This window comes from Lutra lutra, chromosome 11, assembly GCF_902655055.1.
Source record: "Lutra lutra chromosome 11, mLutLut1.2, whole genome shotgun sequence".
In the NCBI taxonomy this organism is placed as follows: domain Eukaryota; kingdom Metazoa; phylum Chordata; class Mammalia; order Carnivora; family Mustelidae; genus Lutra; species Lutra lutra.
In genome coordinates this window covers 66,525,545-66,541,443 of record NC_062288.1, presented here as the reverse complement: position 1 = coordinate 66,541,443, position 15,899 = coordinate 66,525,545, and the positions used below count along the sequence as shown (strand labels likewise).

General features: G+C 40.2%; 1 protein-coding gene across 4 annotated transcripts in view; it reads right to left on the bottom strand.

Moving 5' to 3' along the window:
- The window catches only part of SEPTIN7 (septin 7), a 111,306-nt gene extending 96,567 nt beyond the window's left edge, over nt 1-14,739 (bottom strand). The window contains exons 1-2 of one of the 4 annotated variants that reach the window (XM_047695240.1): nt 14,598-14,739; nt 6,969-6,970 (exon numbers count right to left, since the gene is read on the bottom strand). Coding sequence is in view for 3 of the 4 variants with exons in the window: in XM_047695238.1 (XP_047551194.1) it covers nt 6,969-6,970; nt 13,868-13,928 (63 nt within the window). In the remaining variant the exon portion in view is untranslated. The other 3 variants (XM_047695238.1, XM_047695239.1, XM_047695237.1) reach the window with 3 other exon arrangements.
- Nucleotides 14,740-15,899: the final 1,160 nt, after the last annotated feature.

Here is a 15,899-nt window from a genome sequence, read left to right as displayed (position 1 = left end):
CAAAATTTTCATAGGATTAACTTTATTCCATTTTAATCAGTCACTACTGTGCTTTGTACACTCATGACAGACGTACACACACACACACACACACACACACACACACACACAAACTCTGTATTTTACTAGAATTCACTCTGAACACAACACAGCAATTTCATTAAAGAATTCAAATTATTTCAGTATCTCTCTCCCAAACTAGCTTCTTAAAAGACATCAAAGACTTTCTCCTCAGAATATCAAATGCCATGACTCACAAAATGTTTAGCTAATATTCATCCTAGAATTGCCTACCTAATGAAAAGAAATCAATAAAAATATTATCCATTTTATAAAAATTTTTCTATAGCTTATCTACATTACAAACCATATAGGAAAATAGAAAATCAATTCATCTTATGGATTCTATTGTGTTAATATGTTGAAGCTCTAACGAGGATGTGACTATATTTGAAGATAAGGCATTTAAAGAAGTAATTGAGGTTAAAGGAGGAGGTCCTTACAGCAGAGCCTCAATCACATCCAACTGTCGCCCTTAAAAAAAAAAGGAAGAGACACGTAAGGCATCTCACTCTCTCTCCATGAACAAAGGAAATGCCATGTGTGAGGACACACTAAGAAGGCAGCTGTCTACCAGCCAGGAAGAACTTTCACAAGAAACCAAACCTGATCACACCCTGACCTTGGACTTCAAGCCTCCAGAACTGTGAGAAAATAAAAGTCTGTTGTTTGAGTCACCCAATCTGTGATATTCACCCAATCTGTGGTATGACAGCCCCAGCAGAGTAAGATAGTTTCTAAGAAAGTACTTTCTAAAAATTGTATTGCAGGGGTGCCTAGGTGGCTCAGTTAGTTGACCATCAGACTCCTGATTTCAGCTCAGGTCATGATCTCAGGTTCTTGGAATCAAGCCCTGAGGCTGCTGGCTCCATGCTCGGTGGAGAGTCTGCTTTTCTCTCTCTCCCTTTCCCCTTCCCCAACTGTGCTCTCTCAAATAAACCTTTTAAAAAATTGTACTGCAAACCAAATTATACTACTGTTGAAATTATTCATAAATTATGATAAATATATCTGTATTTTTAAAAATTTACTCTAAAACCAAAGATTTTAAGTCTGCTTTAGTGAGCTACTGAAGTAACCAAATAATATGATATCTCAAAACTACAAATTCTAACTTTAACCCATAACCAAAGCCTTCAACTTACATTTCATTATAAAAAGAATTCTATTCAAGATCAGTACTATATATACAATAAAGCTAGAGAGCGGTAGGGAGCTCAACATGCCACACATGACAATACTGCAAATATTACCCCAACAACAAAATAATATTAAACATGAACAATAATGGATAATACATAAAAAGTTGACTGTGCTATTACCTACTAAAAGTGTTATCTTCTAGGAGTTCAAGAAAAGGGAAGGATCATCAAAGACTCAGATAACTGGGAAAAAATTCCCTGAATGAGTAGTTTTTAGCTGGGCCTTCCTTAATGGATGGATGGGACTTCAAGGTAGCTAAGAACAGCATAAGGAGAGGCAAAAATACGAAGAGTATGACTCAACCTGGGTAGAAGAAAAAAGTCCAACCAAGGAAATCTCAAAATGACTGCCTAAATTTTTAATGACAGAACACATAAGAGAGTAATAAAGCATTATAAATACAGCAAGAAATCTGAATTCCAATACCTGCTGTAACTTAGAAATACACTCTGGTGGGTAAATTAATCTTTCTGAGCCTCAGACCAGGATAAATCTTTGCGAGATTGTCGCGAGGTATATATGAAATATTTGGCACTTCACATACAATGAGTATAATAAATGATAGTCATTGAAGTGGTTGTGCAATAGATGACAGCTATTATTAAGGACTCTAGACTTTTATCTTACAGATAAGTGATTCCCAAACTCAGCTGTAATCTGAAACATCTGGGGAGCTTGATAAAAACAGATACCTGGGCCACAGCCTAGAAGTAGGGGATAAGAATCATGCTTTTAATTTGTTACATGGAATCCACTAATGACTAACTATACTTAGAACACCCATCCTTCAATTAAAAAACAATAGACTCTCCCAGCCCTACCCAAACACTTTCAACAAAGATTTCAATTAAAGGTTTTTCCATCAAGCATAAACCCGTTTTCTTAACTCACTTAGTCCTGGCCAGCACTACTGTTGATGGTGCATTTACCTCATATAACATGTTGTATTTGCATGCTTGTGGTATTGTTTCTGCATTTCCTCCACACTGACCAAATATTTAATTTTCAAGAAGTTAGGGGCTGCAACCTTTCAACAAGTCTAAAATTATTCCAAAATTCGAAAAAAAAAAATTACATCTGTGTAATTATCATTTTAACAGCACAGCACCATGGTCAAACAAAAATTTAAGTATTTTTGATGGGTCCGCTTGCCAGTTAAGTCATTCCAGTTATCTTTCTAACTCACAGCTGAATTAAGCATCTCATAAAGTAACTCCTAGTCGTACTGGATTATATCAACTTTAATATTCTAACACAAATCCCAAAACAGGACTGACTACAGTTCTATCTAGGATCACTAATTTCATCCCTTCTTGCGAAGTTCTCATGTCTCCAAACTTACACTAGACAAATACTTACTCAATTTACCCTTCTCCCCAACAAGAAAACTAACAGACTACAAGGCATCCTTTGAGACGTTAAGGTCTTTGCAAATTATACAGTGACTATATAAAGAACTTTTGCAGTTCTTTTCTATTTGCACATTATTTTAAATACCTATGGAACAGGAATCACTTCCACATAAATTTCTTTCCTTTCCACTCAGCATATCAATTCCACAGAATATAGCTGGGAACCAGAAATGGAAATCTAACTTAATGCTTAACAGATAGCAGACCTTCAATAAAGAAATGAACCAAGAAATAAAAACTGAGCAACTAAAACACAGAGATTTGTAACAGTAAACTAGATAGCTACAGACTTCAAGGAAAGAAGGTAGGTACATCCATGAGAGAAATGTGAAAAGCTATACATTGTTTAAAAAAAACAAAAACTACTCACATATTGCATTATTTAATAGCCCCCTAACTCAGAGCATAAAATCAAATGTTCCTGAAGGTGACATTCACAAGTTCAGTATATTCCACTGAAAGCGGGGGAAGCTAATCAGTTTATACATAACAAATACCTCTCTCCAATAATGTTAGAAATGTAAATGAAAACAAGTTTAAGGGACTGAACTAACAAGGAAAATAACAGGAAGGCAGAAGAGGTCTATTTAAAGATATTCTTAGGGCACCTGGGTGCCCCAGTGGGTTAAAGCCTCTGCGTTCAGCTCAGGTCATGGTCCCAGGGTCCTGGGATCCAGTCCCACAGGGGGCTCTCTGCTCAGCGGGGAGCCTGCTTCCCTTCCTCTCTCTCTGCCTGCCTCTCTGCCTACTTGTGATCTCTGTCAAATCAATTAATAAAAATCTTTAAAGATATTCTTTAAAGTAATGCTTACAATTCTAAAATACTGAAACTACAAAATGTCTCAAAATAACAAAACAGCTGCACAAATCAGGATATCAACATTGGAACACTATATACATATTAAAATAACCTGCATATATTAATATACCAAAATACTGTATCAAATAATATACCAAAAACTATATTAAATATTAAGTGAATAATATCCTGGTTTTGTATAAAATTTAAGAGTTTACAGAGTACTTTTATTCATATTACCTCATAATATATAATTCACACCAGAGGTTATCAACTCTGGTTGCTGATCAAAATTATCTAAAATACTTAAAATGCAAATTTCTGAGCCCCACCTCATACCTAATGAACTAAGCTTCCAAAGGTGTTAAGCACTGGAAGTGTTTTCAATGTCTGACCAGGGTTAAGAACCACTAATCACTAATATACCACTAATTAAAACCATGAAAAAATATATATAATTAAGAAAGAACAAAAATTAACCATCAGCAATTGAAATAATTTAATGGCTTTTTCCCTCCTGGTTAATTTGTTCAAATTCATCATAAAATCAACTAAGCCATCTCTATTAAAACTTCTTAAAATTAAAAATGGTTCATTCATTACTAAAAAAAATTTCTTTGTATAGATCACCTCACATCCCAGAATGCTACATGTAACAAATTTTTACAATGCTACATGTATTACCCTGGTTACTTTAATAATAGCATAAACAGAAAGCACTAAGATGAAATTACTATGAAGATTCTGCCTCCTCTTACACAAATAATGATCTCACACAAAGTATTTACAGTATTCTCTGAAATTAACAATACATACCAGAATCTTCCCCATAAAGAAAAAAACTCTAATTACAATCTGTATAGAACAATTTGAACATTAAGGATACAAAATGTTACTCATGTAAAGAAACACTAGTGTTCCCCTTAATGTGAAAGAGCTAATGCTATGAAATATATCAGTAGAAAGTTTAAAGATTTTATTTATTTATTTGACAGAGAGATCACAAGCAGACAGAGAGGCAGGCAGAGAGAGGAGGAAGCAGGCTCCCTGCTGAGCAGAGAGCCCGATGTGATGCGGGATGCGGGGCTCGATCCCAGGACTCTGAGATCATGACCTGAGCCGAAGGCAGCAGCTTAACCCACTGAGCCACCCAGGCGCCCCAAGTAGAAAGTTTAAATAAGTAAACGTGTTAGTAGTACTTAAGAAATTGGTGACCTCAGTCTGTCTAACTTTGAAGGACACTGAAGTTTCACACAAATCATTTTATTCCAATTTCCTTCAACTCTGCTCACCAAACCGCAAATACCAAGTCTTAAAAAAAATAGTATCAAAAGGAGCGCCTGGGTGGCTCAGTTGGTTAATCATCCAACTATTCCACTCAGGTCATGATATCAGGGTTTTAAGATCCAGTCCTGCAATAGTTCTCCACAGGCAGTGGAGCCTGTTTAAGATTCTCTCTCTCCCTTTACCTCTGTCCCTCTCCCCAACTCCTAAAAAAGAAAAGGAAAAAAAAAAAGTACCAACAAATTTACTAACCAGACTACAGTATAGCTGTTGATCAATATGGTGGATTTCGTTAGTAAATATAAAAACTCAAAGCACAAACGAATAAATTCACAATAATCTTACAATTTTTGTTTCCCATTCTAAAGGTCTCTCCTAGTATTAAGACTACCAGACAGGGGCGCCTGGGTGGCTCAGTGGGTTAAAGCCTCTGCCTTCGGCTCGGGTCATGATCCCAGGGTCCTGGGATCGAGCCCCGCATAGGGCTCTCTGCTCAGCGGGGAGCCTGCTTCCTCCTCTCTCTCTCTGCCTGCCTCTCAGCCTACTTGTGATCTCTGTCTGTCAAATAAATAAATAAAATCTTAAAAAAAAAAAAAAAAGACTACCAGACATGCATACTTAGATGTTCTCCAGTCCTCTCAATTTCATGTTCTAAATTACCTCTTTCGATATATGATACCTACTAATCACCCACTTACTCAGGTTCAGACACTGGATTCATTACTCCCCACCAACATCCCCTCACAACCATCCCCTACACTTCATGTCCTTTGACACTATCCTAGTTGTCCTTCATCTTTTTTTTTTTTTAATTTTTTTAAAGGACTTTATTTATGCATTTGAGAGCAAGTAAATATGTGACGGGAAGGGGTTGGGCAGAGAGAGTAGCAGATTCCCCACTGAGCAGAGAGTCTGACATGGGGCTTGATCCCAGGATCCTGGGATCATGACCCAAGCCAAAGACAGATTGCTTAACCGACTGAGCCACCCAGGCGCCCTTGTCCTTCATATTTTTGTCCTAGGACTGCTATGTTAACCTCCCTCAATTCACTGGCCCCACCTTGGTGTTCTAGCTATTCCCACTCGAATTACCATCATGATGTTCATGGTTACCACTCTTCTTTTAAAATCCTCCAATAATGATTTTTTTTTTTAATACTCAATACAGGACACCAGATCTCTACTTATGAGTCTAGTTCCATAAATTACCATGAGTTCTCAGCCTACAATAAGTATCCTTCCTCATCCTCTGCCTAATCACTCCTATTTACCTTTAAAGATTTACCTTTTCCAATTTAGAAAAGGTATCCTGCTCTATATTTTCACTGTATGCTCTACATACCTTTAAATCATATCACAAATGATTTGCTAAGTAAATGCCAGGTAGGGAAAAGTGAACAAAACACAGTCCTTGACTTTAAGAAACTTAAAAATAAAGGCAGAAAAGTAAATACTCAATTGCCATATAGTCTGATAACTTTTTTTTTTTAAGATTTATTCATTTCTTTTAGAGAAAGAGAGAAAAAAGGAGCACAAGTGGGAGGGGCAGGGAGAGGGAAAGAGAAACTCAAGTAGACTTGGAGATCAGCACAGAGCCCGACACGGGAACCAATCCCATGACTCTGAGACCACAACCCAAGTGGAAACCAAGAGTCGGATGTTCAACTAAGCCACCCAGGCGCCCCATGGTTACTTTTTTTTTTAAAGCTACCATCTGCTCAATATATGAGGCTAAGAACTTGCCACATTATCATCTAATTCTCATTTAATTATCTAATAACTTTGTGATTCCCACTTATAGAGGAGAAGGCAAAATTCTGTTATTTGCCCAAGATTCAGTTAAGATTTAGACATGCGAATCCAGGTCTAACTCCAGAACCTAAGCTCTTAATCACCTTCTATTTCGACTGTCACAGCACTTAACTCAGTATCGCCAGTGCCCATCACACAGCACAAGGCACAAGACATGTTTGCTAAATGAATTAACTTGAGTGGTGAAGTCCTAAGCTAGTAATGACTTAACATCAATACTACAACTTTATCTGATAATGTCTTGTGTCAAAGGGTTCAGGAGCTCTGATTTACCAACACATGTGAAATAATCAATGTCCCAAGTTACTCATATAGTTTATAATAGCAAAATACTGAAAATGAATGTCTTATCAGAAAGGGACAGGTTAAATCATAACCCACCTATAATGGGACTATACAGCTATATAAAAGAGTAAGAATGCTCTTCATGTACTGACATGGAATAACCTAAGATACACTAAGTGGGAAAAATTAAAAGGTGAGGAAGAATGTGTCTGATGTTACCATGGGTGGGGAAAGGAGGAATGTGTGTTTTTTTGCTTGTATATGTAAAAATCACCTCCAGAAGAAACATAAAAGAAACTGTTAAATAGGTTGCCTGAGGAGGAAACTGGGTTACTTGAGGATAGGAATAGAAAGATTTCACTACGTATCTCTTTTTAACCTTCTGAATTCTGAACCAAGTGATTGTGTTACCTATTTGACAAATATAAACACCCCCGGAGGGGCGTCTGGGTGGCTCAGTGGGTTAAGCCTCTGCCTTCAGCTCAGTCATGATCTCAGGGTCCTGGGATCAAGCCCCACATCGGGCTCTCTGCTCAGCAGGGAGCCTGCTTCCCCCTCTCTTTGCCTGCTGCTCTGCCTACTTGTAATCTCTGTCAAATAAATAAATAAAATCTTAAAAAAAAAAACCCCACATAATAAAAAGCACTTTCAGAAATGAAAACACAAACACTAAGTAACATCCATAAGGCCATGGGCCATAGCTTTCTTGATTGCTACTATTTTGCAGTGTCTGACACTTTGTTAGCAGTGGAGTATTTGTTACATTTACAAAAATCTCAAATTGCCACTGCAGGAATATTTCAAATATATTTTACAAAATAAAACTGGAAAAAAATATTTTAATTATTCTGAAAAACAATCAGGGCCTTATCCCAAGCCTACTGCTTATGAAACTCTGGAAGACTACTACAATCCGTATGTTTTTATTTTTATTTTTTTTTAAGATTTTATTTATTTACTTGACAGAGAGAGATCACAAGTAGACAGAGAGGCAGGCAGAGAGAGAGAGAGAGAGAGGGAAGCAGGCTCCCTGCCAAGCAGAGAGCCCGATGCGGGACTTGATCCCAGGACCCTGAGATCATGACCTGAGCTGAAGGCAGCGGCTCAACCCACTGAGCCACCCAGGCACCCCATCCGTATGTTTTTAAAAGTACCAAGATGATCATTTTACTATTGTTTCATGTTTTCTTTACATTTCAAATCTTTCACAATAAAGAAGTTAGGGGGGAAAGACTTTAAAGAGCTCCCCAGAAAAACCACTTTAAATGAGTCGACTGCCTGTGAATCACATCTTACTCAATGAAGCTGTTTCTTTTTAAAAAAAAATTTTTTTTAACTCACCAATGGACATTAGAAATCAGGCCAGCAGAGCGATAACGGCACAAGGGCACACGAAACTCTAGGGTGGGGGCGCCTGGGTGGCTCAGTCTGTTAAGGATCTACCTTAGGCTAAGTTCATGATCTCAGGGTCCTGGGATCAAGCTCCGCATCGTGCTCCGCATCGCTTAGCTGGGAGTCTGCTTCTCCCTCTTCCTCTGCCTCTTCCCCGCCCCCAATGCTTACTCTCTCTCACTCACTCTCTCTCAAAATAAATAAATAAAACCTTAAAAAAAAAAAAAAAAAGAAAAGAAAGAAATGCTAGGGTAATGGAAATGTTATTTATCTTTAAAAAAAAAAAAGATTTATTTATTTATTTATTTGAGAGAACAAGAGCACGTTGAGGGGACGGGGAGAGGCAGTCAATCTCAAGCAGACTCCTTGCTGAGCACAGAGCCCTATGCAGGGCGATCTCACAACCCCAAGATCATGACCAGAGCCAAAACCAAGAGTCAAACACTTAAGGTTTAAAGCACCCAGGCACCCCAAAAATGTTCTTTATCTTGATTGGAATAAAAGCTACAAGGTGTATATATTTGTCAAAACCCAATGAACTGAACACTTAAACTCTGTGCATTTTATTGTATGAAAGCTATACCTCAAAAAAGTTACTTAATTTGGAAAGCATTTTAAAAAGTACAGATTCCTGGGCCCTTCTCAGAGACTGTGAATCACTGCACGTGTGGTGAGAACTAATCTTCATTTTTAACAAGAGGCTGTGGTTGATCCTGATGCATGAGGTTTATCAATTATACTATGGAAAATACTGACCTAGCATAATGTTATGCATCCAGTTAACTAATGATCACATTTACAAAAATTCATGAATTAAATGATAAACTTACATACGTACATATATACACACACACACACACATGCTACCTAGGTGATTCTGATTACCAATTTTGAGAAATATGGTGAGAGCTCTAAGAGGAAGAATTATGGACTAGATGGTTAAGAAAGACTTCCTTCTTCTGTTTCCTATGATTCTTCAAAGGCTTCTCCATCACCTGGCACAGTGGTTCTCAATCTGGGGTGATTCTCTCCCCTCCCCCTCACCCCATGACATTTGGCAAGGTCTGCAAACATTTTTTTTGGTCACAACTGGGAGAGTGCTATGGGCATCTAGTGGGTAGAGGCCAGGGATGTTGATAAACATTGTACAATGCAAAGGACAGCCCCCCAAACAATTATAGAACTCCAAACTACGATAGTGTCAAATTTGAAAAATTCTGACCTGGAGCCTCCCCTCTCAAATGAAGCTACCAAAAGTACTCAGTTGTGACCCCAAGGTAAACAGAACAGAATTTACATGTCACCTCTTCAGGAGAATCAATTTTTTCTTCCAGACTGGTGGGGAAGGAGGGAGAAAGCCTCTTTACACTGCATATAAGGCAAACAAATAAAATGTAAATGTAACATGAATAAGATTTTTTTTAATTCAAAATAATGTGAACAGAAACAACTTCGGGGTTATTTATTTACTCTCCTACTTATTTACTCTCCCCAACCTCAGGGGATACTTATTAACTCTCCTCAGCCTTTTGAAGGTACTTTTGAAGTTAAGAGACACTTGCCCCAATAAAGTACATAAACTTTAGAACGACAGGCAAAACCTCATCTTTAGCTACCTTCGCTTAGATTTTTTAGGGCTACTTCTTACTGCAGCATAGTCTAACCCAGTGCTATTTAAAATGTGGTATGTGGACCAGTGAGCCAGTCTGAACTGTTTATCGGATTACATCACAGAAGTATAGAAACTAAGAGCACAGAAATGAAAATTTTTATAGCAAAATAAATTTGTCTGTTGGGATTGAAAAAACATTCGGACTGTATTTCCCCTTCTTTAAATTCATCTTCATTTTTTAAAAAATTTGCAGTAGTTTTTGCAATAGTATCAGTCGACAATGGATTAGAAACTTTAAAAGAAACAGGAAAGAAAAGGTCCTTTGTCAGTTTGAAAAGCAGTATCCTAACTGCATCCTAACTGATACATCTAGTAAGCAATGCCAGGATTTAAACTCATGTCTGCTTGACACCAAAGCCCATATTCTTAATCATTATACTACATTTGTCTGTTATCACTTTGAACTCAAATCCCTATATGTAATACTACCTCTGGAGAACTGAACTGCACCAGCACAAATCAAAAGGAACTTCTGTATGTCTGGCCTAAAGCCTTCAACACTGAAAGCAAACCAAGCTGCCTCCTTGGACCCCCTCCCTCAGGCTCATGCCCAAAACTTGGCTCTCTTGATTTCTGATGATGTAAATGGACAAGATAAAAAATAATAATTAAATTTTTAAAATGATAGTCTTATTATATATTATAAATTATATATGTATACATATACGTGTGTGTGTGTGTGTGTGTGTGTGTGTGTGTATTACCCCTCAAAGTCTAGAGTAGAGGCCCTAAACAATACTATCTTCTTTTGGGACCCATTCTGGTTTCCCTGGGTCTTGGAAATGATGACCTCCTCTCAAGGAGTAAGTTCCAGATCTCTCTAACCACATTTCATGTATGGAGTACAGAATAAATAAATCCAAGATAAGAAAAAGTCATATGGACTTAACAGCATTTAAAGTCTTCACTTCTCACACCTGGGTGGGTCAGCTGGTTAAGTGTCTACTTTTAGCTCAGATTGTGATCCCAGGGTCCTGGAATCAAGCCCCATGACAGGCTCCCTGCTCAGCGGGGAGTCTGCTTCTCCCTCTGCTCCCTCATGCTCATGCTCTCTGTTGCGCTCTCTCTCTCTCTCTCAAATAAATAAATAAATAAAATCTTAATATCCTCCTTTTCAGACCAAGATCTCCACACTATACCATAATGTTTAAAGACCTCTGACTTGACCCATCCATGCTGCACATCCCCCCATGTGTTTTCCTAGTTTTGACCACAATTCTTAATAAAAATGTTATAACCCAACCCAATACACAATACATACAAAACAAAATTTAACCCTGCCTAAAATTCATGCTAAGTGCAATGTACTGCTATCTTCTCTTTCTTTCCTACTTTTTAAAAATTATTACATGTCCATGAAATTGGTTTCAAAACCCACTAACAGACCTCAACCTGCAGTCTGCAAAACACTGCTGTAGAGACCAATAGTCTACATTTAACACTATGGTCTCATCTGGCAAGCGTAACCCATAATCATGCTACCTTACAATTCTACTCCAAACACACATTTTTTTCCTACATCCATTTCATGGCACAACAAATTTAGTGTCATTTACAGTCCAGATTTAGTTACAAGGAAAAACACACACAATTTTAAAAAGTTAGTTTTGCCTCAAAATTCAGTAAAATACACACATGTTAAAGTTAAAATTTTTCACCCTCTAATAAAAAATTGCAGAGAGCTTATTAGCTCAGAATGTAAGACATGGTTCTCAGCTGGTAATTTAGTCATAGAACAGTACCCTACTGGCAATTCCTAGAATAGAATCTATAGTGAGTATGTGTATCATCAACAAGAAGTCTGAGGCCAACCTACTCTCTATCTTCACTCTGAATGGTCTATGTCACCTAACCACCCCCATTACTGAGACCTTGAAAACCACAGATCTAACTCTTCCTCCTACCCAAGTTTTATGTGTGCAGTGTGTCTGTGTTGTTGACATTAACCCTCTACAATTGCTCTAACATGTCAAGAGTCTTACCTTGTGTTAGACTAGCTCAGAAGTTCTAGCATACACTTATTTAAGATTATTTCTGTGGGAAAATGCACAAATGCAAGCAACCAATTTTACAACGAACTTCTGAAACAATCTATTGATAACACTACCTTTCATGTAGCTGATGTACTGAAAACCTTCTCCAAATCAAAACCAGAAACCAAAAATTCTTAACCAAATTACAAAAATATCCTTTCTGTAAATTAAAATCTATTTGACATAAACACAAAATAAATTTCTATTATCAATTATGATCTTCCATTCTGAAAGCCTAAGAGGGTTTGTGATATTTTTAATAACTCTATGAGGAGAACTTGGCTCCACCATGTTGTCCCATCACAGAATGACACACTACTACCATACAAACCATCTATGTGGCTTCCACATTTATTTCATAGCTCCACTCAATCCTATCTCCTCTAGCCCCACCCACTGAGCAGCTGGGTGGGATGAAAGACAGTTTCCTTCCTTCCCCCAGGCCCTTCACTTGCTATTTGGAGGAATAGGGGATCCGGGCAGCAGTAACTAGCTTAGTAATTTTTATCCTGCTAAGACATCATCTTTCAGTCTATCAGGATTCCATAAATTTCATCTGTATCTGTACACTTAATGCCTAAAAAGTTTCTTCCTCAACTTGCTTTTATATACGTGGGGAGTGGGAGACGACGACGACTGACTATACTCCTCATGTAAATACATAAAACAAGTAAAATACTTCTCAATCTAGATTATATGTTCATTTAGATTCTCAAGGGCACTCAGCAAGGTATTCTTCCATTCCATCAAAATAACAAAAGCTAAAATAAATCTTAAAGTTTAACTTTAACCACAAACTCACCAGTTATTTCAGTAACTTAGCTAACACCTGGACGTTAAATATTCTTTCCCTCCACTATATTTAAAAAAAAAAAAAAAAGATCTGAAACAGTGCACTCTGAAAATGTAACTTAGCAAATGGAAATGCGTTAGAAAAATCTCAGTGGCTTATTTCCTACTATACACACAGTATGAAATGGAACTCAGGAGTGGAAAATGTGAATGAAATGGCCTTGTTCTTTTTCCAATACGTGGGGGAGGAAAGGAAATGAAAAGGCTTCAGAAGAGAATAACTGAAAATGCTGAAATATTTTCAAAAAATTAATTTCCTTAAACATCACCAGTATTTCCAACTCGTCCCTTTTCCAGCGACCATTCCCACCCTTTCCACTCCTCGGGAGGGGTGGGGGCGCCCTTCCCAGGCGTTCTCTTTCCTCTTTTTCCTAAAAATTAAGCGCAAACCAGCTCCTTAGCCTCCGCACTCAAGCCTCGCCCGCCATCCACCGGCCTTCGGGGCCGCGCCTGGGGAAAGGAAACCCCGAGAGGCGGGGAGGCGGAGCGAAGGGGCGACGCGGCTGCCGGAGCCTCTGCAGCCGCCACCGCCTCCACCGCAGCTTCAGCCTGGTGCATCCTTCTTCCTCCCTCCCCGCCGCCACCCTCGCGGGCCGGCCCACACAGCACCCTCAGCCAGGCGCGCACACACGTCCCCACCCTCCTCGCCAGGCCCACTCCCCACGAGGGGAACTCCGCGGCGGGTGCAGCGGCCACCGACCGGAGGAAACAGGGCCGCGGAAGCCGGGCCGGGCGGAGACGACCCCGCTCGGGCCGCTTCGGCGGGGCGGGCGAGGCCGTTGCTCACGTCTCCCCGCTCCCCCGGCCCGTCCGCCGCGGCACAGGAAATACCGCCGCCTCTGCTCTCCTCACATTCAATTCAAACTGTCACCGCCGCTTTCTCCCCTCCCCCCGGGCCCGCCGCCACCGCGCCCCGGGCCCGCCGCCGGCCCACCCCACCTCCTTCGGCCGCAGCTCCCCACATCGTCTGAGGGCGTTCCCCCAGCTCGATCTGGCGGCCGCAGAGCCCCCTCAAGTCCGGAGCCGCCGACCTGAGTCGCAGCGGCCCAAAGCTGAGACTCACCCATGGTGCTGCTGTTGACGCTCCTCTCCTCAGCAGCAGCGGATCTCGCACTGACCGACATCCCCTCCCCCCTCCGCGACCAGCCCGGGCGCAGCGCAGCCCGCCGATTCTCCAAAGCCGCCTACGCCGGTTTCGCGGCGTAGCCGCCCGGCGTCGCTGCCCCGCTTACGCAGGCGACAGCAGGCGGACTCTCGCCCGACTCCCGCTCCCTCCTCCGCCCCCGCCCCTTCAGACGAGGCTTCCGGGCCTAGCGGACGCCAGCTTCGATCTCGCGAGATTACTCCCTGCCTGCCCCGACGCCTCTCTCCATTTCGAACATGACTTCACTGGCATCAGCGCTCTTTTGCTACTCAGGCTTAGCCGCCATGTTTATATTGGCGGGATTTGGCTGTTCCAGGGTCATGGATAGTGAGGCCTCTATGTGTGTTTCTTTAACACTGCCTCTAAGGTTAAGTCACATTACGTTTGTCGGTCAAAAGCCTGGGGACGACGGGAGGGAGTGGCCGGTGGGCTATGAGGGTGGGGTTTTGCCCAAATTAAAGATGGCCTCTGTCAATGCCGCCCCGCGCAATTTCACGTCAGGTTTTGGAGCTGCAGAAGCCGCGGGGTTGGCCTTAGCGCCTGGTTACGGATTTGGCGTAAAGCAAAGAGGCGCGGTTAACAGAGGCCAGACTGGGGAAGGTGCGCTCTGGGTGGGGTCGCGTTCAAGCCTCTGTTCCCAGCTACTGACCTGGAGGCACTGTGGGTGAAAGTGGAGAGACACTTTGAGCAGGTGTCTATGCCTCCATCCATCCTCGTGTCCTCAGCTTCCAAGACTCTTGAGGTGGAAAGTGAGATTAGGTCCTGGTTGCCCCGACATTCGCCTGGCGCTGTCACTTTTTGGTAGGCTGGCACAGCCAAGAGGTCGCCTGCTGCAGCTTCCACTGCGGACTCTTCACGGTCACACTCGTGTTAACTCACCTTGTTGGTTCTCGGTTCCCTCCTGGTGGAGCTATACTCTAGTTGAGAAAATGAATGAACACACGTGAAACTATTGGATAACAGTGAAAGAATAATTAAAGACTGAAGTGTGGTGTCATACTGTAGTAATGAATGTCGCTTGATCCTTGAGTATCCCCCGCAAACGCTCGGTAGTCAAAGTAGCCTCGCTCTGCTCAGAACAACCCATGGTCTGTTATACCTTTCTTGAGAACTAATGCCTGTCTTTGCTGTATAGTTCATGCACGTTATTACCTTTCTTGTTAAACTGCACGTTAAGGAATTAAATACATTCAATATAGAATATTACATAATATATGTAATATATAAATAATTATCGTGAGTCCGTGCAAGAATATTCATAGCAGCATTACTTATATTAGTGAAATAGCTTAAATATCCACTTACAGGAGAATGGATGACTAAGTTACACTACTGGACTAACATACATGGAACACTAAACGGAAATTAATGAACTAAATCTACTAGTATTGATTTAGATAACGTTCATTAACAGAATGTTGAGCAAAAAAAAAAAACCCAAAACCCTGCAAATTGCAAAAAGATGTACATGTTATATCATAAATAAAGATTTTAAAACAAAATCTGAGATCAGATTGGGAAAATCATGTAAGGAAGTGATAGATAAATTCAGAATAGTGATTCCTTCCTGAGAAGAAGAGAAGGGAATGTAATACTTGGGTATTAAATTGTAATTACTTTCTGTAGTCTATTGTATACTTGAAGTGTTTCCAAGTATTTTTTTTTTTTATGAAGGAAATTTTATCTAAGGAAACAGCTTATTTTGAGTCTTGGTAACTATTGTTTCCTTAGTCTCTACTTGTACTGCATTGCTCATAACATCTTTTAACAATTCATCTGTCCAACCAGTCATTGTGTTAACTTTCCAAAACTTCAAAAGGGCATTTTACTTTAGGAAATTTCATTAAACTCCCACCTTGAAGAGGCAGTATAGGCAGGAATTTAAACATGTGACCTCTGAAGTCAAACTGTCTGGGTTCTAATCCCAGCTCTGCCATTTACAATGGATATA